A 24,208-nucleotide genomic window follows, 5' to 3' on the forward strand; every position below is an offset into this window, starting at 1 on the left:
TCCCCCCTTCTTTCTGGGCCGCAAGGGGAAAGAATTGCTAAAACAGCTGCCTTGGACAAAAAACACAGGAAATTATTAATTTAGAAGTAAAATTGAAACGACTACAAAGGGAACAACAAAAAAACAACTTTGGACCCAAATCTTGCCAAAGAAATGCAACAGATAAAAACTCAAATACATATCTAACAAGGAGACTGTACTGTTTTTGGAACAGAAACATTATGAGGTAGGAAATAAATTAACAAAATGATTAGCCTATAGACTATAAAAACTATAAAGACTGTTCAAATTACACACCTGTGAGTCTCTTAAACCAGGATTATAAGATTTCTGCATCAATACTAGCTAAAAGACTGGAGCAAATTCTGCCCAGAATTATACACTTAGACCAAACAGGCTTCATAAAACATTGCCAAACTCAAGACATCAGAAGTATTTTACATGTGATTCTACAGGTAAACCAGGAGCAAACGGAGGCAACCACGGTGGTTTTGTATGCAGAAGCTTTCAAATCAGTAAACTGGTCATTTCTATATGAAACTCTGCATATGTTTTAGTTTCACAAGACAAATAAAGCCCTTTATATCACGTCAATAGCAATAACAAAAATAAATGGCTCAGGGTCCTTTGAGTTGAAAGGAGGATGTCGTCATATTTATTCCAAACACTACCAGTGTATATCGCAGATAAGACATTTGTAGAAAGTTGATTTCGAGATCCCTGTTGCAGGGAAAGAAACCGTTAGATACAAGACCCTCCAAGTGCCTGGGGATACAGGGGGTCCGACACTCCATTGCCTAAAAAGTTATTATTGAATGCCAGCACTCAGTTAAGCTCCCACTACAGGCTATTATTGGAGACAGTAATTTTAAACATAACCTAGGGGAAACACATAGCTAGATCTTGCATCAAAACCTGGCTTAACCCTTGTGTTGTCTTCCCGTCAACAACGTTGATGCCTTTTTTTTCCAGTTTGTTTTTGCTTTTTCCAACGTTTTAAATTGTAAAACTTTTCTTCTACACATTTTCAGCACTTATTTCTACATCCCATATTTTCTGATATAAAACAAAATTGAAAACGGGTCAAGTCCTTTGGGCCTAAGGAGCTATATTCACTGATTCGCTGGGTAGTCTACAATCAAGGCTTAATTCTAAACAGGCTGGATGCAAATTTCAGAGCCTGACAGGAGTGAACTCTGAATATTTATTTGGATTTCTTTGTAAATACCTCACCTAAAAGCTTATGTGAATCTACATATGGGGGGCCCTGCAGAAAAAGTTTGCCTTAGCATGCTGGAGAGGCTGTGGGACAGAGAGAGCAAATCAGTATCATGAATTTTAGGATGGAAAGTTTCAAAAATTAAGGTTGACTTTTGTTTCCAGGTTTAGTGCCTGGGTAGGTACTACAACAGCTTTTTGGCTTTTCTAAAGCATGCATGTTTAGAACAATGCTAGTCAACAATAAAAAAAAAAAGCCATTATGAACAAATGGTTAAATAAAGGACAACCGACATTAGCAGACTGGTTTAATGTGAAATATAGGCATATTTGATAAATTTTGAAAGGATGGATTGAGTTAATCAACCCATATAGAACAGATTTTAAGTAAAAAAGCTTCAGAGGGACTGTCCCCTGGTCCTGTGTTACACATACTCGTGTTTTGTTTTTTACTCCCTTTTTGTTTGTTTGGTTGATCTTTGTTTCGTGTACAATGTAAGATGCTTTGTACTTGACTTTCTACTAAAAAAAAAATTATAATTTGGGAGTCGGTCATTCAAGAAGAGTGTTGTGTATACCATTTATTAGAAAACATTTTGTTCAACATCTCTTCTGACATCCTGTGTGCTCACAGCAGTGGTGATGCAGGTCAGCTAGAACACAAACAGGAGTGGAGCAAAAGAGTGAAAACATGGACTCAACGAACTAGGAACCAAATCAACTGGGCTAAAAAATGAAGGAAGTTAATAATTTTCTTAAAACCTGGATGTTGTGTAAAACAAAAACCCTTTCATCAAGGCATTCACATTTACTAGAAAAAGTGGATCTTAGCCTCCAAATAAAGACAGACTATAAAGAGGGACTGAAATCCACTTTCCCAGTAAGGTACAGTATCCCAGCAGCACAGTTGACACGCTCACAGCTCTTATACATGCTTCAATGCAATTAAATACAGTACTGTTTTTTTCACAAGTATACAGAATGCAACTAAACTGTCCTTTGGTCAGATAAATAAAAAACAAACAGAGTGACCAGAGGCGGGTGAGGAGGCCTGCTGATTGTGCTTCATCCATCCTTGGCTGCTGGACAATTTCCGCTCATTCGGACACTGTGTTGACTGAGAAAGGCTGCAGCGGAGGTGCAACAGAAGGCAAAGTGGTGTTTTCCCACTCAGGAGGAGGAGAAGGGGAGGAGGACTGTGGGGCAGCGGGAGAGCAAAGTCTGCCTTCACACTGAAAGCAACAAGTAGCAACAACTTAAACCTTGTGTGCTTATTGGCTGTTAAAGGCCAGGTGTCTGTGCTTCTTAGCTTCTTTACCAGTGTTACTACTAATTTTTCTACATTTTGTGTAAGGACTGCAAGTTTGATAATCAATGCTCACATTACAATTATGTGAAAGTTGTTTATTTTTTAGTTATAGTTTAGCATTTCCTAGCTCTGAATTTGTCTTAGTGAAATTATGTAATTAAAGCACTTGTTGCTGTTAGTGTGAACACAGCAGTGGAGGGATGGATTAAGTGTGCAGCCAGTATCATGCAGAGGGCGACGGTGTGTCTGGGTCCGGCTCGTAGTGGTAAGTGGCCTGAGTGTAGCTGCCGCCATGCTGCTGGTTGCTGTGGGACAGGCTGTGCGTAGTGTCCTGAGCCTGCTGGTTCGGGCCCTCGTAGCCTTGCGATAGCTGGGGGCCCGCATTGTTCTCCGGTCCCTGTCCGAGCCACAGCTGATGGGGTTCGTTGACGCCCGGCGGCTGTGGCAGAGTGTCCAGCTCGTCCACCTGTGGCCCCGGAGGGTGCATGACCACCAGCTGGTCCTGGGGAATGTCTGCGGCGGCCGCGGCCAGGTTGGTGGTGGACTTGGACTTAACGCACTGGAAATCCACATGGCGGCTCTTCCCTTCCTCCTTCTCCCAGGACATGCGGATGAAGGGACGCTGGACGTAGTTGTAGATGACCTCTGGACGACCTCCAGGACGCCGCTTCACCTTCTCTTTATAGGTCGGGTAGCCTGGAGAAAACAAAAGAACAAAGATTTATCAGAAGAAAATTTAGAGAGCCCCTATTATACTAATTTTCAGCATCTCATTTGTACTCTTGTGGTCTACTAGAATAGGTTTACATGCTTTGATGTTGAAAAAAACATGTATCTCATACTGCCCATTGCTCGGTGCCTCCACCTAAACTGCTGTCCGATTGGTCAGCTGGCCCACTCTGTTGTGACTGGTCAACCAAATTCAAACAAGCCACTGGGCAGGCTGTGCTTGCTCAAGCAGCACCTATAGAGCTCAACAGTGTGGCTCCGGAAGTAAAAATCCTGTGGATTTTCTCCATAAGGATTTTGATTATCTGCCATAATGTCTAAAGCAGTGGTTCCCAACCTTTTTTCCTTGGCGCCCCCCCTACTCATGCCTAAGAAAAGCTGAGCCCCCCCGCCCCCCCGAAACTGAAGTTGAGGAAACTCTCGAGATAGAGCCTAACCTTCTTTTTTGATACAGAGCAGTTATCAGCACCTTTTTTTTTTTTTAATCGAGAACAAAAATATATAGTTTTTATACTGACTTTTGTACACATTATATATTCTAGTGTATTATCATAATTTGTTTAAGATGTGCAAATATTTTTTTTTTACCTCAACCTCAAACCAGATAAAGACCTGCGCCCCCCCTGTGATCTTTGCCGCCCCCCTGAGGGGTGCCCGGAACCCAGGTTGGGAACCACTGGTCTAAAGCATCCAAGGTAGACCACGAGCTGTGAGGTTGTGAAACAAAAGTTTCTGCTCCTGTAAAAGCTAGAAGTCCGTATGAAATCAACCTTCTTTTGAGAAAAACATGTTTTATTCACAATCTTATAGAAAAATCCTACACTACCCACAATCCTAAGCGGAACAGCGACTTCTCTGATTGGTCCAACTCAATGTTACCATGGAAGTGTTTACCGTACCTGCGAACGCCTAGAGCGAGCGGCTACCATTGAGGTCTACAGTATGTTAGTTTCTGTACAGTCTTGTACCTTTGCCTTTCTTGTCGTACACAAAATGTTTTTTTTGCACCGAATTAAATGTTTTATGGTCATGATTCCTCTTGTAGCTGGTCGGCTTGGTTCCAGACGTAAAACTCTTTATACAAGCAATTTTTGAAACGTCAATGGAACAACTGAATGGGGATAAACACTTGCGGAACCAGACCCGTTAAAAAAAAGTGTGCGGTCCCAGTTAAGTAGGCCTGCTCGATATTGGAAAAAACTGACCTTGCGATATTTTTTTTCCTGCGATATATATTGCAATATAAAAAAAGACAAATAGCTCTATTTGAAAATAATAAATCATTCTCAACTACCGGGGTGATTTTGTAGGGAAGTGCATCGACACAGAAAATTAACCATTCTTTGTTGAACTTTAAAACTTTACATACACCAGAGCAAGTAAGCCCTGTGACTACTCTTACTGAAGTTATTTTGGAGAGGGAAATTAGATGGTTAAATGCATTGGTTGACTGACAGGACACCATTGTACTCATAAAATACTAGCCAGGCTCAATCCAGGCTAAATTTCAGGTTGTGGTCGACTAGCGGGGCCGGCTTGTTTGTTTGATAAATTCAAATCAACATTGATTGTGATTGGTGGTTCGCTGTGCATGCAGAGCCTGCATGTCATGCACTAGCAACAAACTGTATCCAAAAACACTTAAATCAGACACAGACTGCTGTTAGATTAGTGCTACGTTTCCAGCTTCACCGAACTGTAACGTAAGTTGGGTCAGATGCCTTGTTTCTTTAGGCTAAATATATTAGCTTTAGCCTTAGCTGGTAGCAGCTTTCTGCAGCGAACATAAAACACTGACTACCATAGCTTCACTACCCATGGAAAAGCATGTGCATTACTGTGTCTGTGGCAGCTGCCGTTTACTGTACTGTACTACACACAAGAGAGCCTCACTTCCCATTAACAACCCCTGTTGGACTAACTTTACGTCACATACACGTTGCCCACATGGTTACCTGTGTTAAAGGGAAAGGCTTGGCCGGTAACAATCATGTAAAAGGAGAATGGTGAAAGTTTACTTTTCTAGCACGTAGCAAAAAAGTTTTAGCTTCAACATCGCAACGTCCTGCGATGTGACATGTGCACATCACGATGTAGACCATGAAACAAAAAATCGTGCAGCCCTACTTTTGAGCTCTTTGGGCAGGACATATGAAAAACTGGGCTGGCATTCTCAATCAGTGACATCACTAATTGAGGAATTTCAAACAGGAATATGGGTGACGCATTTTTAGGCAGTTGAGAAAAAGTGCTGTCTATGGGAGAGAAAGCTGTGTGGAGTGAAATGTGTTGTTTTTTATTTTATACATCTATTACATACACAAAAAAAATATATTAAACACTAGGATGGGGAAAATCCAAAAAAGCGTATTAGGGGCTCTTTAAGGAAACAACTACAGCTGTCTTGTTGGAGTTCAAGCAATAGTTTTGGAAATACACTGGTTTGCTTTCTTGTTGAGTTAGATGAGAAGAATGATACCATTCTCATGTATATACAGTAAATATGAAGCAGAAGCCAGCAGCCGGTAAGCTTAGCTTAGCAAAAAGATAGCCTAGATGTGTCCAAAGGTAACAAAATTAAGCTACCAGCACCTCTTTAGCTCACTAATTGACCACAAGTATAAAAACGATTAAAATATTCCTTGTTTTACAAGTGGTATTTCGAAGACTCTAGGAAGTGGCAAAACGGCAAAATATTACTGCTTGGATTTGACATTTCATAAAACATGTTACTAAAAACACACTTTTAGAGAGCATTTTATTGGTGTTCTCTTGCCTCAGAATTCAGCCACTGACATTTTTACATGGTGTTCATCCCCAGTGTGAGGACATGTAGTGACGCCAAATCATATTTTAAAAGCTCGGTAAAGGTTCCCACTGTGGCCCTGGTGTGGAAGTTCCAGTATTTTTCTTTAACAAGTGTAACTGCTTCCATGACCTAAAATGTTCTTCCTTTTTTTTTTTTTTTTTACTTGGAAAGATCCCCTGGGGGCAACAGTGTTGTATTCACTACAGTTGGGCTACTGCAGCGAAAAACAGCTAAAGACAAACGAAGAAATGAAAGAGCCAAGTTATGAAATATTGTGCTCTGAGCTTTATTCTTGTGAAATGGCCTATTTGCAAAATTATGATTGCCCTACTGAATTCTTTAAATCTCCAGACTTCAAATTCTAAAGCAGAAACAGAGATACAAATCCCCAGTAACAATTACATGTATTAGTGTGACTGTAAATAATTTTTTTAGTTTTGGAGAAACTCAGTACCTTCTATTCCCAGCCGGATCTTTTTCAGTCCTCTGTCCTTCAACACTGACTTGGCCACATCTCTGTTCTCTATGTACTTGAAGAAGCGGTACAGTTTGGTGCTGTAGATGACTGTTGGGGGAAAAGAGGGACATTTAATACATGAATCCACCACGTCACCTTCAGCAACGGCTGAAGATTTTTGTTATCGTCATTGAATCCCACAAAAAGACCAATACCTTCCATGTCTCTCAATACTTTCTGACATCCCTACCCAGAGTGTAGCACTGAGCCTTAAGCCCACTGATTAGCACTGAAGATATAAATCTTGAAAAAAAAAAAAAAAGAAGGTATTTTTTAATAAGGTTTAGTAATAAAACAACTAAACTAACTAAAACAGCTGACCACTGTAGTTTCTAGAAAACGTAAGTCAAAAAGTTGGTAATAGTGCATTTTGTTGGGGATTTTCAGCAGCAGATGAATCTATCCAATGCAACAGTGTTCTCTTTAATGTGTTTTTTTAATTGTTTTTGGACAACAATGGAATTTTATGGCACAAAGGAATAAGATACAGGGGTGTGCAAAAATGTGGGCACCCTTAATCTAGAATGAATATTAAATGAATACAGGCAAAGCGTCACGAGGGGTCTCAAGCAAGGTTTATGGTCGCCATAGTGTTCCCAGCACGAGGAGCGTAGACCTCCTTGTGAAAATGCCCAACTTCACTAGCTGCTAGGCTGCAGCTCTGCTAGGTGTTCCTGTCATTTCAGCTAATATTAGTTGAGTCATTGCACTTAAGTGCCTGGCTGTGTGTGTGACATTCTGAGAATCTTTCATGCATCATCCGACACATAATATGGCTTGCTGTGCTTTTAATTGTACTAACAGACCAAGAATTCTGCAGTACATTTTTTTTTCAGTGAGTAAATTCTAATATTTTATTTAACATTATATGTAAGCATTATTAGCACGTTAACTAGCTAATTAGCCATAGACAGAAGGAATTAGCCTTGGAGCAAGACACCCAGCTAACAAGAGCATAATAGCCAAAGTTATGAACGTTAAACCGGCATGCACCGAAGTCAAAATGTCACTTTGATAGATAAGTGTTAACATTTAGAGTGATGATACTTTCAAACAAAAGGCGTCTGTGTGAGGTTGGAAAATAAAAAGGTCCACCAAGTTAACTAACCCTACTTACACCTAACCCACGTTAGCGCTTACTATAGCTCAGACGTCATGGACAAAGCCAGTGAATGAGTATGTTGTTCTGCTTAGAGCTGAGTAGGCGGCCATTCAATGTGGCCCAGGGCACATTCACTACACACTGCTAAAACAATGTGGTCTGAGTGATCGGATTTCAATGAGTCTTCAATGCACCCTGGGTAAATTCACACTTGTACTTAGAGCTGTTCGCTTGTGATCGGATCACTCAGGACGGGGCCTATGACAAACAGCTTATCACTCCACCTTCAAGTTTGGCAACTTCTGAAAATGCCAGAACTATGACTCTGAAAGTAAAAAAAAGTGAAGAATGCAGCAGTTGCAGAAAGTGTTCATGCCACAGTAGCTGGTTTTCATAAAAAAAAAAGGCATCTTAACGGGGTTTTTGGTAACAGATTCAGTATCGGTGATGGTGACAGTATCTTACTCTGTGAGTACTCCTCTCCCATCTGTGGAGGGTACTCTTCATCCCAGTCCACCACATCGTCATCAGTCAACACCACCACGTGACACTCCCTCTCTCCGCTTTGAGCGCTGGCCACCATCAGCGGCAACACCATCTCCTCCAAGTAACATTCAAACTGACGCCGGGCCCCGTCATTAGACAGCTCGTGCATCAGGGCGCCTGGGGAGGAACCATGAAGACACCCGTGTTGAGAGAAGACAACGGAAAGAGAGAGGACAGCATGTAGAACACCTTGCTGAATACATTACTTGTCCTCCAACAACTAGGATAGCCAAGTACTATTTCTGTTAGGTCTTTGTAAATTATAGAGTGTGGTCTAGACCTACTCTCGGTCTTGAGAGAACTCTTGTTATGATTTGATACTATAAATAAAATTTAATTATTTAAAGTTTGAGAATATTGTACATAATCTGCGTACCACTACAGAAACTAAATCACTAACTGTCCTTGTTACCTCCTTCAACTATCAGACTTGAAATTACATGTCAACTGTAAATAGCACTGATATTTTGGAATCCTGCATTTCTTTCTACTAAGCATTAACATGAGTTTAAATTAATGATTATATTTAGATTGAACAAAACATGTGATCACCCAATCAAGCAAGTGGTCAGAGGTGCACTTGGGTACATTCATACCAAACTTCTTATTTCTTCTACAGCATCCACATACAGCACATACAGCACACACACACAGCACATACAGCACACACACACACAAAATACTTCTACAAATGCAACAACAAATAGTACGAGACATTCAATATAGCCAAACCACTGATTATTAAATACTGACAACTTCAAGTATGAAAAAGGCAATCAATAAGGTAACAATGGTTGAAAGGTTTTAGCTTTAATCTAATTCACGAAATAAGAAAAATTAAAAACATAAAAAAAAAAAAAAAAAATCACATATTTGGCAGTGGACACATTGGAAAGTGTAAATTATAAGGTTTCTATCAATTTTTTTGCCATGCTTGTATGATAAAAACAAGCCATTACTCTAAATATATGGAAAATGTATTATAATCCTGCTCGGCCCCAGAAGGTTAACAACTATCCCTCTCATGGGCTTAGTTTGTACACAGGCTAAAGGAGGTTTTCTGTAAACAGTAATGTGACCAAGTTACCTCCACTATAGTATGTCTTCATCTGAGCGAGGCTGTATATTTATGGAAACTTCTTCCTCTACATTTGACTACATTCAGGCAGTACTGCACCTGATAAGACCTAAATATTACCTGTGTAGAGCTGCTTAAACATTTAAACATAATACATGTGAATATAATGACCTTCTGAATGCAAACTCTTAAAATATACAAAAGAAAACATGGTTTATTATGTACAGCCTTAGTGTGGGTCTATCCAGAGCAGAGATTGATTTAAAGTAGACTCAAATTAACCACAAAAAACACACTGAAAAGCAACAACTAATGACATAAAACCCTGAAAAATCACATCTTGTTAGTTCAAGAATAAAACCTGCTTGCCTTGGTTGGTTATGTGCCTGCATAACAAGCATTAGATCTCACAGCTAATCACTACCTTCTCAGAGCCAAACACACACACACAGCTGTTGAGCTGAAGCCGTTTCTCCCACACACTCTGAGGCACAAACAAGAAGCACAAACATGCACAAATATTACAAATGCACATGGACGCGCACCATCTACAAAATGGCATTTCCATGTAACAGTATGTTGGCCACAAGTACGTCAAATATGGAAGAACAACATTGAACAAAACATGAGCCTGTCACAATTTATTATTCAGGTATCTAGACTATTGTGCACTTATTATGATAATCGGAAGGTCTGTGTCTAGTTTTAGTTCTGACAGAGGGTCACATTTACAATAACAGCTGCAGTAAATGCCGTATTTATGTCTATCAACGATATTGTCTGCTGTATTGTGGACATAATTGCTGCTAACTTGTTTTCATTTATTTTAAATGAAAATAAGGTAGTGGCTGACTATAGGCAAAATATACAGGTATGTCCACATTCTGTCTTCAAAAACAGGCAACGTCTGCTTGTGTTGTGCTCTAATTCACTAATACAAAAATTATGAAAACAACCTTTGCTTCAGACTCACCAAAGTCAACGTGTCAACAAAACCACCAACTACATCAGTCTGCAGCTCAACACAGATCAGACAGTGAATCAACAGCTAAACAAGCCACATGTACAGTTTTGTGTACTCACTGAGGTCTCTGCACTTGATGGTGCTGTAGTTGAAGGAGATACAGAGGTAGTCACATGCCTCCCTCAGCTCGGGAATGGAAACGCCATCAGGGCAGCGGATTATCCCCGACTTGTAGTAATCCTGCCATTTTCAGCAGCACGCACACGCACAAATGAATAAATGGGCAGAATGGCGGGCATTCATGCGTACACACAAGCATGGGAAAAAACAAGACGCCATTATTGGTGCTGCTTCAATCACACAGGCGGCAGAGAGAGAGAGAGAGAGAGAGAGAGAGAGAGAGAGAGAGAGAGAGAGAGAGGAAAGGGAGGGATGGAGAGCGAGCTGTGATGAAAGTAAAAAACAGACGTCACACGAGAGAGAGAGAGAAATAGAGAGAGAGAGAGAGAGAGAGAGAGAGAGACTAGGAAGAGAAGGGGGAGGGGTGGAGAGCAAAAGCTAACAACGTCACTTTCCCTCCTTGCTCCACTTTCCATCCTCTTGTTGTCTCTGTGCAGCCCCTGTCAAATAAGACACTCACAGTGGCTGTTTCCTGTTTCAGGAGTTTCTACTCCAACACTAAAAGACTGCATCACTCACTTCCTTTTCTGTACTTCTCTCACTTATGCCATAACTACAGTTAAGTAATTATTAGCGAGAGAGAGACGTTGTCTCGTGCCGATCATTGATGAATTTAACACTTCAGCAGAGGTGTTAATTTCCATTCAGGTTTAGTGGCTTGACGGTCAACGGTGAAGTACAGGATTTGATTTGCAGGGGTATTTTTGCGACGGTAATGTTATTACTATTAGTGTTGTAAGTTAGCAGTAGACTTAATTTACCCGACCCAGGGTGAGTGTGATGAAAACTGATGTGTCAGCCCGTTTCAGCTCTGAGATTTTCTCACATTGCACAGCGTTGAGAAGGAATAATCTCAGAGATTACGTTATGTTCTGCCTCTGTTTAGAAGTGTATGTAGGCTACAGCTCAGAGCAACTTAATACTATAGTGTGTGGCTTTTGTTTGATATTTAGTGTTGGCAAATGGCTTTTATTGAGTTTCCTCTTCGCGAAATAATAGACACTGAAAAGCATAGGGCCTCCTGAAAAGTGAAGAAAAGTTAGTTTGGTATATCCAGCAATCATGTAGCTAAAAAGGCGGTAACACCCCCCCGCTTCATTCAGCCTAAGACTATTTGTTCGAAGAGATGGGTCAATCATAAGCGGGATAGAGAAGCACATAAGAAGCTAGGTCCAGACTACTTAAATGATAGCCAGACAGATTCTTCTAAGAGGATAGAGGAATGAAGGGGTGCCTTCAATCCAAGAGTGGGCTTGCGAGATGGCTAGAGTTTTAGCGTTTGAAATTTTTTTTCATATAAAAACGGTTTGCAAGATTGAATGTCTACATTAGAAAATGGGGAAGGGGTTTTGTTTGAAGAAGAAAAATAATAAAAACTGTTAATCACAAAAACAAAACGCCAGAATTTAAAGTAGAGTGAGACCTCTTCCTGCAGGCCTCCCTCACCCCTCTCTGTCTAGCCCCTCCCATCAGGTGAGAAAGTGCACACACCGGCTTTATACAGTAACATTTACGAGAACTAATCATTCATTTCGTGAGAATGTGCGGTTTTCTTTGTAAAGGGCTTTGAGATTACATACTGTGAATCAAGGAGCGTTTCTCAATCCCAAGAATGCAAGGAACGGACTAGTGTTCTTAGGGAAAAAGCAACAAAACAATGGAATGCTATCCCTACAAATTTCAGTTTAAAAAAATCATGCCTCTCTGAATGAATCCATTACATAAGGAGTGGGAAGGAGTGTCCTACAGGTGTTAGTATTAGTGTTATGTGGAATTATTTTTATATTATTATTGTGCACTGTATACATGCCCAGGGAAATGGATAGGATTAGCATTGAAAATCTTCAACCTGACAGCACAGAAGATCTATACAATTACCACAGTTTTCAAAGTGAGCCAGCATAATTGGGGTCACCAATTCAGTATCCGAAAAATTGTGAAATATGGTGACAATCTCCCTGTCTGTCCCGGAGTTATGCGTATGATGTCACAGTGAACGTTTGACCTTAGATATAAAATCAAATGTCATCACTTCATAATCATTGATTTTTATTTTGTGTGAAATTATCATAATTAGCGTCTGAATCCTTAAGGTATGGCCAAAAATGAATTTTCTGAGGGCACAGTGACATTGACCTTTGACCACCAAAATTGGTTCGTTCCAGAGTCCAAGTAGACGTTTGTGCCAGATGTAATGAAATACAAGGAACAGGAACAGAGAACGAGAGAGGTGGTGGTAGTTTCATTGAAATTCATTACATAACTTAGTTGAATGCTTGATTGTGATTGGTCAATCACGGCATTCTGCGGTCTGTTATTGCTGTATAGCAGACCGTTGCCATGTATAAAAAGATCGTCGCCATAGATGTAGTTCTGATCATAGACTGTGGAGGACCACCTCTATCATTCCGCAGAAAGAATTCTGGCATAATTTAACGTTTCTATTTTTATAAAGTTTTTTTGCTTTGTGTACAAAAAACAGGGAGGATTTTTCTAAAATGTTTTGTATATTTGGAAAGCACGCAACTTTCGATTCATTGTTAATAGCTGAACTGTCCCCAGTAGAGTAAAGAAAAAGAGAACAAGAAAACAGAAGTTGAAATTGAAGAAGACATACATGAAGTAAACACTAAATGGAACACTGCATAGGCTATGGGAGTGTTTAAAGACTGGTTAATTGCAAAAAAAAGAAGAAGAAAAACATCAAAGGACTTTGAGAGTTACAGGGCAGAAAACCTCTATCAGGTGCTGCGGTGATTTTGTTTCATAGTTTATGTTGCAATGAAAGTAGTTCCAACCGTAGAATCTAAACGGACAATATTGTTTTAGCGTAATTCAGGGCATATAGTGAAAAACTACTTTTTTTGGAACGGGAATGTTTCAATATGCACTCATTAAAGTTAATTTGACTGGCAAAACAGTTAAAGTCCTTCTTACATTACACAATAAAAAGGCATAATTTTTAAGAAGTAAAAAGTTTTGGATCAATTTTTACTTCTTCCAACCATATGTTAAATTAAGAGTCAATGTAGATTTACATATTGCAATAATATCATAATCCTACAATGACTCATTGTGAAAACAAAACTTTCTAGACGCTGTGTTGTTACTTTGGCCAGGTCATCATCCAAAAAGCGAATTAGTATGTTCATGATTTTGTCCATGTTGACATTATTTGCTTCATGTACATTTTTTTAAAACTTTGCGTCATTTAGCTTTTCATATAGCTAGACGTCTAAACTCTGGGACAAGGCCGTTGTGTTTAAATAACTGCCATGCTGATTCCAAACAGACAGCTTTGTCAAGGCAGTTTGGGCTTCAGACAGCTTTTACACAGTGGCCATCCTTAATGACAAATCGTGTTCCTCTATGAATGTGCACACACGTATATCACAAACACGGTCGGTCAGTGAAGGCGCAGTCGCAGCGGTAGCCATCGTTACAGGTGTCGTGCCAAGGTACTTATCTCCGCCAGGATTTGTATCCCCTGGCCACGGGAGCGCACCAAGGTACTTATCCCCGCCAGGATTTGTATCCTGCACTCGGAGCGGAGCTTCGGTCCCCCTACAAGGTTGTCTCATTGGAACTACAGCTGCAGCTAAAGGTTACATAGTGCTGCTTTAACTGCTGCACTTCGAATTCACCTCTTAAATTGAACAAATAGCGACGTGGAAGACTCTACAGGGTTTTCCATAGTAACAAGGGTCTCATTTATCTACATAAATACGTTTGTTACATTAAGGCAACGTGTGAATTGTTTAATGCGTCGTTTATTATTGTGGATTAATCAACAGTGTTCTCCAAAAGTTCCATATTGACATGCACCTTAGATACATAGGCCTATCAGTTGGCCTATGTATCTAAGGTGCATGCCAATATGGAACTTCCACGTCCACGAAGAAGTGCAGTAGTTAAACTCCACTCTGAGTGCACGCGCGCTCCCGGGGATAAGTACCTTGGTACGACACGCTCCACCTTGTCCTCTTGTCCTCTATTCATGCCCTGCGCCATTTGTTTTTAACACCTTTCTCAACTCAAGCTGTATCTACATGCTCCAAGTTTGATAAACTTTGCCTACATTTTTTTTAGCCGCGTTACCATGGAGACCACACCACACTCTCCGGTTTTCGGCAAAGACCCGCCCTACTTTGCATCTGATTGGCTAGAACTCAATTCATTGGTAGGTGGAAGTTCGATGACTGGTTAAACCCAGCGCATCAAAAACAAATCCCAAGTGGACTTTTTAATTTATTTATTTTCTAAAATAGTCATACGTCAGAAATCCAGCACCAGGCCCAAGTACTTTAAGCCCTGCGTTAGTTAGAGCTCCTGGGTGAATACTCGATTCTGATGCAGGGTGTCCATAAAAAAAAAAGTTACAGGACACCTGCTAAAGGAGTTCCAGTGAAACTGGACTGTTAACCATTCTAAATTGATGCACTACATTAAAAGGAAAAAGAAAATGTGACTCTTATTTCCAACACTGTGCTGTGCTTCAGTGCCTTGTCCTCTGAACACCACAGGGTGGCGTTAACACACAAGCTGCAAGAAGTAAGTGCTTTTTGCCCCTCTGAACTTACTTTGTTTCACACCAAATAAGGTTATCTCTCAGCCTGTTCACTATTGAGGTCGCTAATTCAAGCCGCGGTCGACAGTACACACGACGGATTGTTGTTCGTGAAAATCATTATATTGTTTTGGGGACAATAACACAACACAAAGTATGTTTCAGGAGGGTTCTGAACTCACTGGGAACAAGAGAGGGGAGGGAGAAAAGAAGAGGAGCAAAAATGTAAAGAAATGTATAGTGTATACAGTATATAGAGCTGTTCTGAGCTAGAACCATCAGCCACAGATGAAGAACTAAACTCAGCATTCTCACCAGAATGGCTCTGAAGACAGTGGAGCTGATGCCATCGGCCACCTCAAACTCCCCTTTTTCATTGGGTCGCGTAAAGTTGTTGTCCCGCCCAGAACCAAACATCCTAAAAACAAACAACACATTAGGGGAAAAAAACAGGTGTTTCTTTAACTTGTGATCCTGGGTAATAGAACAAATTTAATATCAGAACAAATGGACAGCTAAGCAGACTAGTGATCATCTAATGTATTGCTACTGTTTGTTTTACGCTCTGATCCGCTTCAAAGTTGATATGGCACATTGAAGATGTTAAATGTTATGACATTGTAGTTGTGTCTTACTAATCTAAATGTATGTAATCCTAACAACAACAAAAAAAAAATTAAAAAAATATAAAATAAAATCACAACTGCTTTATGGTTTAGCCATCATAAAAAAAGGTGTCGGCACGAAAGAGGAGGATGGCACTGCTCTATCACCACTAATACAGTTTATGGGAATGGCACTTGGTAGACGGGAGTGAAAGGTGAACAGAGCAAAAGCAATTTTATGCTGAAAATAGTTTGATGCATTCCACGATCTGTTTTCACATTTAATTATTTTGTAGTTTATTTACCTACATTAAATCTATCTCTTAAGTCATTACCTGCCCAGCATGGTGTTTGGTTGAGCTGTGAAGATGGCAGGATCCACCACAAATCTTGTATTATCCACAATAAGCGTTACTCTCTCTCCCAGCCTCAGTCCACTGCGATGCCCCTCTTTACTGCTGAGGTCATACACGTAGATCATATCGGACATTCCGGGGCTCAGCATCTTCAAGTGGTGGTCTGCTCCAGGAGGACCCAGGGACCGAGGTATGTGTCCCCCGATCAGGGCCCCTCCAATGTGGGAATACGGAATAGAAACTCTGGGAGGACGTGGACTGGAGGATCTGGAGGATGAGCCTCCATCGCCACGTTCACGGTCTATGGGAGAGAGAAGGACACATGAACACCAGTGAAGCAAGCTTTGAGTCAAACAATACATTAATACGTGTATGTTGTTAAGAGATTGGGACAAAACAGTGTTGGGCAAGTGAACTGACTTTTGGGCTGTGTAATCAAGACTAATAATCATTTCTTCTTTCTTTTCTCCTCACCATGCTGCCGAGTAGGAGAAGTGACATTCCTGATGCAGGGCGTCAGCTGGCTCTCTCCTCTCTCATGGGAGGAGTCACGTGAGCGGTCGCTGGAACGCCGCTGTTGCTCCCGGTAATGTTCTGCTCCTCCTCTTTCTCTTGCTCCGCCGACGGCACAGCTACTGGCACCGGCCCCGTACAGACTCATGGTGCTGACCTGCTGCTGCTGGTCGCAGTCCAATACTGACAAACCACACTGACGGTCGCTGATGGAGAAATGAGAGCACACCGAGGAAATCAAAGTTAGGAACATGTCTTTCATTTCAGCTGAACAGCGACTCAACTTAAAGTCAGACTGCAAAACGTTTCGCTGAATATTGTGGCAAATAGTGTGTTCAAATTGGACTAAACCAAAGAGTTTTGGTAAACCAAGAATGTCATGTGCTCTGACTTTGAGCTTTCATAGGATTGAAGATTACTTAGAGGAACACCAATGTCATTAATTTATGACTATTTTGACACTGTTGTAAAATACTGACACTGCCAACTTCAAATATGTTGGTCCAAATGTGTTTTTCTAACTATAATTCATTTTTTTTGCAAAGCATCTCTTATTTAACGGTTTTAGTCAACTTGCTTTTGATGCAGTCAAATGTTGAAAATGAAGTTACTGCTACTGATGTTGAAGTTATGGTGGGTACAGAAGAGACAATACTTTTTTTTTTAAGCTTTCCCAACTGAATTTCCAAACTGCCATAAAAGTTTGATATGGTCACAACTTCAAGTCTAGGTGGGATGACACTACTAATTATACAGAAACGATTTCATCTAACGATGAGAATGATTACTCAATTTATTAACCCTTGTGTTGACTTCGGGTCACATTGACCAGTTTTCAATTTTTGTTTTATATCAGAAAATATGGGACGTAGAAATAAACGCTGAAAATGTGTAGAAGAAAAATTTAACAATTTAAAATGTTGGAAAAAGCAAAAAAACTGAAAAAAACTGAAAAAAGGTTGACGGGAAGACATCACAAGGGTTAAGGATGGAACAGTTCAAGTAAAAAATCCGAACTCGTCACGGTCCAGGTCATGTATGGATGGTTCGGTTCATTTTTAGCCTCATAGATTTGAGTCAAAAAGGTTTATAATATGGAGAGAATTACAGATTTAGGGCTACCTGACAATGAAGGAAAAAAGTGGTTGATAAAGCAGTGACTGTGTGCAAGCACTGTGCAACTTGGCTTATGTTAGCTGCAATACTTCCAATATGATAGCGCATTCTCAAAGACATCGTGCCAGTGTGTCCGTTGACAGCGCAAGGAGGAGAGAGTCGGGTAGGAAAGAGCATTTTGCGGGTTTATAGCATCATGGCGTCATAGCGTCATGGAGGATGCAGGATTCCAGCATATGATTAAAGTAATGTTACTTGAGCCACTATATTAACACCTCTCGTCGATATTTCAGCAACCCAGTAAAAAACTGCATTTATTTGCAGATCATGAAAATAGAATGAACAGAGCAGTTATGTTTTGAAAAAAAGTGTACAATGTGTGTTTAGGTTATGTTGCACCTAATGGGTTTTATTTTTATTAACACAGTTGCACTTTTCCTTTTGATTAAAAAAATAAATAAAAATCCAGCCATGTTCTTCTCATAATACACTTTAATTTTAAAATAGAAAAACTACTATTTCCATTATGATCTGACATGTTATACGCTGCTTGCTGAGCTTTATGTTGATGGCCTTAGTCATCAAATAAAACAGCATTTTTTATTTGCACTATTTGAAAAACCTAATTCTTTAAAAAAAAGATTTGACAATGAAGAAGTATTTATATTTATGTTCTCAGTCAGAATAATAGTTAAAACAGTTGCCAAATAAATAAATGAAAAGTATGTAAAAATTGGCAATGCACTCTGTACCAAAAACCTACCGAACTGAACATTGTGACTCCAAAACCATGATGTGAACTGAAGCATGAATTTTCTGAACTCTTCCACCCTTAATTATTGTCGTAATACAATACAGGATTACACAATGAAATCTAGTATACACTGACACACAGAGTTGTGTAAAAATGACTCAGGGTAAAGGGTTTGTTTTTAGAGTGCTGAGCTGTGGAACGAGAAGAGAGCCTGTAAAAAGTCTGCAGTCAACTCATTACAGTAGCAGTGTGCTGCAGAAACAGGGCTGACACCAAATTACCCAACCTCAGCCTACATAAACAGTGCCCCAGCATTCATTGGAGTGTGTATCCATGTGAGACAATCTTGAGTAAGCGGAATTCACTTAGGTACAGGACAACAAATAAAAAAGGGCCTCAACTGTTACTTGCTCCAGAGACTGTTTTTCAGAGATTTTCTGACTGATAGGTATAGGGATGGGTATCGGAACCAGATACCTTGGTATCGACCGAAATAACCCAGTACAAAGTAGTATCGAGACTTCTCCAGTCATATGAAACCGGTTTTTGATCCTTTTTGTACCCACGTCTAGAAAATAAAGAATTTGTATGGTTTTGCACATAGCCAGTCACCGCAAGCTTCTTCGATTTCACAAATTACACATATTGCTTGTTTAAGGAGTAAAAAATTTGATTATACTGCACTATCAGATACTAAAGGTTTTGGTATCGATATAAGAGAGGGGAAGAATGGTCCCAAACCGTTTCTAACTACATTATTGTTCAGTTGTATTATGATAAATTACATTTCTGTAGTTGTGTTAATGAATGTTTCCATTTCACTTCCACTGCGACAGTTTAGCTGGCTATCTGATCAATAGTGTTGCTCTTATACGCCAGAAACATCCAGGTCTCAGTAATTAAGAGAGCCTTGCTCACTTGAGAAGAGCTGCTATGAAATATAATGATGACCATCTGCTGTAGGCTATCAGAGAGAAGGAAAATGGGAGCACGGAGGGGTGGAAGGACAGAACGAGAGAGGCTTCTTTTTTTAATTTGATAAAAATTGAGTATGTGACGTAAAAAGAACAGACTTCTGCACAGCAAATGGCCAGACTCTTAAATAAACCACTAACACATAAAGCCCTGACCTAGCTCATAGACCTTTTTCACAGCAGACATGTTGATATGTCATAGTAGGAAAAGCACAGGTGTATTCGAAGCCATTAATGATGGCTGCATTCCACTTAGGAGAGGCCCTGGTATTGTGCATGCTGACTCACTGAAATAGCTTACTGGGACACTTGATGGAATTGAGCCCTCGTTAAGGTTATCAATTTCAGCTGTGCTTTTCCTACTATGACAAGTCAAAGTGTCTGCTGTGAAAAAAGGTCCATTGAGGCAGATTTAGGAGTGATTTCCATAAGGTAGGCTAACTACTAAATTTGTACAATAATACAATAGTGTTTATGAATACAAAATGCTATGAAGTGTACTGTTTTCTATTTTGAAATAGGTGTAGATGTTGAATATACAGCAGTGTAACAGACTGCCCCTATGGTTCGGCATGCATGTGAACCGCAGATTAATTGCAAATTTAACCATCCTAGTATGAAACACAGTTTAACTGCCGCTGTTACGTGAACGGGGCGCAGCAGTCTGCAGCTTGTTCAGGGAGTCAGGGCAATGCCGATAAAGCGGTCACAATTTTGACTACATTGTACTACTGAATTTACCTGACAGAAAATGTTGCACATTCAGATTCTACACACAAAGATCACAATTAAAATATGTTGCATTATTCATTAAACTATCCAGCATTATATTACAGTTGAAATCTCCACCTTGAACAGACGTTAAGTAAATGCAAGTACATTATGCTAATAATGCCAGTCTTTTTACTTTGAGTAAACATTTGAAAGCATAACTTGTACTGTGCGGTCACAGGCAGTTTTACCATATGGCATAGGTAAAGGGCCTCGTGAATGTGTGTGTTTTTCATAATGTTTTTATAAAACTCAACCTGTAACATGTTACAGCGGTTCAATGAGCCACAGCTTGGCTGTGGCTCATTTAGAAATTATCTTAGAGATTTCTCAACCTTAATACACAGGTCACTGTTTTTGTCCTTTTTTTTCTCAACCTTTATGGTGCAATCATTTAGTTTTATTCACAGTTGATTAATATCCAATGCTGTCCAAACTGCTAAAAATTCCAAATGCCAAGTTCATTGGGTACCCAGGAAGCCAAGTGTGAAGCAGATCGGATGAACGGTTGTCGAGATATTTCAAAGACAAAGACAAAGACACACACAGACAGACAGACAGACAGACAGACAGACAGAGACACACACACACACACACACAGAAGTTCCTCGATTTATAGTTAAATAAATGTATACATTTTTGAGCTCTACTCAAAAGGGTAACCTTTCAGGAATCAAAGAGTAAAACAAGACCCTGTTCTATTTCAGTTTTTAAAATATCAGCTTCACAACATTGCTGCAGAATCTTGCAATGTCCTTGAAGACAAAGGTCACCATAGCAGCTGAGGAAAGATAGAAGGATGCACAAGTGCACGTGCAAACACCTCTCTTTCTGGTTCAGCGTGTTCAGGTGAGCTGTCTGACACACAGGACAACAAATGTGAAGAAAAAAAAATCATAATTCAAGGCTCTTCATATAAAAAGGCAAAGAACAGTAGTCAGGCCTATTATTCATTATATCATGATTATACAATATATACTGAAGAGAATACTGTCAAAGATGTAGGTCTTCTTTTGCAAACTGCCACAATTAAGTGATCTAGCTAGATAGCAAGATATGACTGATTCTAATAAATAAATGTTTTTATTTATATATATATATATATATATATATATATATATATATATAAATAAATAAAATGAGATTAGAATGCGTGGCAGAAATGGGATACTAAAAACAAAAGCAGGTCTTCAAGCCAAATAGGCAGGCAGCCAGTGGCCAGACCAGTCGGCTATAGGGAACAAAGGAACTGAAGCAGCAATATTTCACTCAGGGCAGGCAGCTCCTATCATCTTTCACATGACAATGCACATATACAGCAGCCAAGATTTCACACAAGCAGAGAACTAGAGGAGGCAAATATTTCATTTTTCTTGTTACTGGGCACGAGCCCCCTGATATTACAATCACCCTCTTATTTTGCTGCATGGCCTTTATGGTGCTTACAAAAGCTGTGGGTGCACGTTTAAGGTGTTGAATACAAATACTAGTCAAGTTCACCAACACATCGACACAATAATTCAGATAAAGAGGCATCCTAGCAGTCTATTAAAAGCATGAGGTGAGAGCCCCGGGTGAGGGTCCCATCTATTATTTAGTGGCTGCTGACACCAACACACTGACGGGCAAGGACAGAGAAGCTGCTCTCTGCAGCAGTCTGGGTTAAAAATCCATTAAAAGGGTGCTAAATATTTACAGGGAAAAACAACCTTACAACAATATGAAAAGCATCCTTATTTTTTTTATTTTAGTGAATATTATGGGAATGTATCGTATCATATCATGGAACATAAAAGACATACCGGTATATATCATTAAATATATAATCACTATTTACTCTCTAATGAGTACCATCGAGGATAATACAGTCAGTCTATTATAATTACAGTAAATCCTACCAAGAGCCGGGTACCAACTGTGTACATGTAATACAATGACAGAGCTTAACCCCCGGTGCTTTGAAAGCGGACATGCACCTACCGGTCGGTATCGGAGGGCCAAGTGAAGACAAAGCAGCAGGGGATGAGCTGCGGGATGACAGAGGCACAAAAGCCTTGCGCTCCTCCGAACAAAGCGGGCTTCCCGGCAGCTTCATCCTCGCTCATTACTTTCCAACTTCATCAGCATCGTTTCGCACACTCAACCTGGATTTTAACTCGCCTGTAAAAATCCACCGCTTCGACCCAAAGTTCTAAATGTGTCTAAATGGCGAGGGAGACGCGCGCCGGCTAGTCATTCAGAGTCATCGAAGGGACTAAACTGTGAATGGCCGCGTGCTTGACTGAATCAGAGCGATGATGCCTTCACGTGCTCCTTGTAAGCTCCCACTTCTGAGATCTTCATTTGCTATTAATGCATTTCATGGGGGGATGATACTTGGGCTTATGTCATCAACAGCAGGATTTCTTTAGCGTCATTTCGCAGAAGACTCCCATTTAAAACTTCATGATCCAGATGGAGCCATTAATAAGACGCCTCCGTCTTTCTCGTCGTTTTATCTTAGAGTAAAAGTCAATAGGTATTCAGATAATGCAGTGTGGGATTAACCATCGGAACATCTGCCTGTACTACAACACCAACCTCCCGACTACTTTACTCACTGGGCTGACTGTGGTGTTTTCAGTTCACGTTAACGTTACACATCGATCATCCATCAAATAATATGCAAACGATACAGTCACAACGTGAACACTTAAATTCACAAAACGTAAAAACGAATTAATTGAAAATATTATACTATAACGTTGCATGCTTGAAATATTAATTTGTATGTGGATACAAGTAGGCTGCACGTGTGTGTTCCTTCAAGTTCCAATAAATCAATGAACAAAAGAGCCCAGATTTGTTAAAGTATGACCAAATTTGGTTCCAACTCAGCAAGAGCTTGTGATCTGCACGGTGTAAACGTTACATTAGCTTAATATATCATTCGTTAGTGTTAGCTAAGCTACATAAAGTAAAAAATGAAACAAAAAAATAAATTGTAGCTTTAACAACATGGTTCCTCAAGCTAGACAAACTGTGGTAAATTTGGCTACTAACGTTATTTCAGTAGAAGTATAACGTTAGCTAACGTTAGTTAAACAGATAATGTTACCGTTAGCGCTAAAGGAAATAGATTGACACATTTATTCTGTCTGGAACATCAATTCTGATATTCAGAATATTCTGGCTAACGTTACACGGCTGATAACGTTAACGTTACCGAATACAATTCAATTCTACAGTTTTTGCTTTTAAAATGTGATTGTATATGTAAAAAGCAAGAAGTCACTCGACATCTTGCTTTATTTGACTTTAGAGCGGCTAAGAGTATTTTAGACTTTTTGGTTAGCCTGGTAACTTTGTGTCAACCTCTAGGTTAAGCTAACGTTAACGTTAAATACCTCGCCAGAGTTTATAGACAACATTTCTTTACCTCCTTGTGTTACATAACGATTTGATGTTTTGTCCGGTTGCTGAAACAGTCCGCTGTGCAATCACCTGAATTCGTGTAAGACAAAAGACAAGAGTTTTCGTAGAAACCTCCGATAACTTGAACTACACTTGGCTGTGGATTCTTTGTTTTGGTTTGGGAAAGCGGATCTCGCGTGAAACATATCGCGAGACAATCACACATTCCAAGGGACAACCCCCCGCAATCACACCATGGATGTGTTAAGAGAACAAATCACACACGCAAGTCTATAGCATTAGCATACATATAGAGAACAGTAGGGCGACATTTCTGAATGTATAAAACCCGGTAAAACAACATAATTAAAAGCAATTTTATTCAATTCATGCATGCATTTATTTATTCATATTACACCGTAGACTGTGACACGTACATTATAAAAATAAAACGGCCTATAAAAATATTATAGCCTAGTATAGTATAGTATTTCATTTACATTTAAACTACATTTAAACTGAATTAAATTGAAATGGAAGACATGAATGCCCTTTGATACAGGCATTGCCAAATCATAAACAACATGGTCCAACTCTATCTCCTTCAGTTTAATGAAGTAGCCTAGTGTAAGTAGCTTTGAGAGTGATTTACCTACACCACCACCTGTTAAATAAAAGGTCTATAGCCTACACAACGCGAAAGCGTT

At 39.8% G+C, this 24,208-nt stretch overlaps 1 protein-coding gene across 5 annotated transcripts; it reads right to left on the minus strand.

Moving 5' to 3' along the window:
• Positions 1–626: 626 nt before the first annotated feature.
• On the minus strand, positions 627–23,726 carry LOC120564019 (BTB/POZ domain-containing protein 10-like). 5 transcript variants are annotated; one of them, XM_039808608.1, is made up of 8 exons: positions 23,592–23,726; positions 16,455–16,699; positions 15,960–16,281; positions 15,335–15,437; positions 10,392–10,512; positions 8,150–8,347; positions 6,520–6,630; positions 627–3,223 (listed from the first exon to the last, which is right to left on the minus strand). In XM_039808608.1, the coding sequence occupies exons 1-8, from the start codon at positions 23,705–23,707 to the stop codon at positions 2,751–2,753; spliced, it is 1,689 nt and encodes a 562-aa protein (XP_039664542.1). In that variant the 5' UTR covers positions 23,708–23,726; the 3' UTR covers positions 627–2,750. The 5 variants fall into 5 exon arrangements, with proteins under 5 accessions (XP_039664542.1, XP_039664544.1, XP_039664543.1 ...); XM_039808610.1 differs by having other exon boundaries at positions 23,531–23,684; XM_039808609.1 differs by having other exon boundaries at positions 23,527–23,684.
• Between the last annotated feature and the right edge of the window lie 482 nt (positions 23,727–24,208).

The sequence above is a fragment of the Perca fluviatilis genome, chromosome 8 (genome assembly GCF_010015445.1).
Source record: "Perca fluviatilis chromosome 8, GENO_Pfluv_1.0, whole genome shotgun sequence".
Lineage (NCBI taxonomy): Eukaryota > Metazoa > Chordata > Actinopteri > Perciformes > Percidae > Perca > Perca fluviatilis.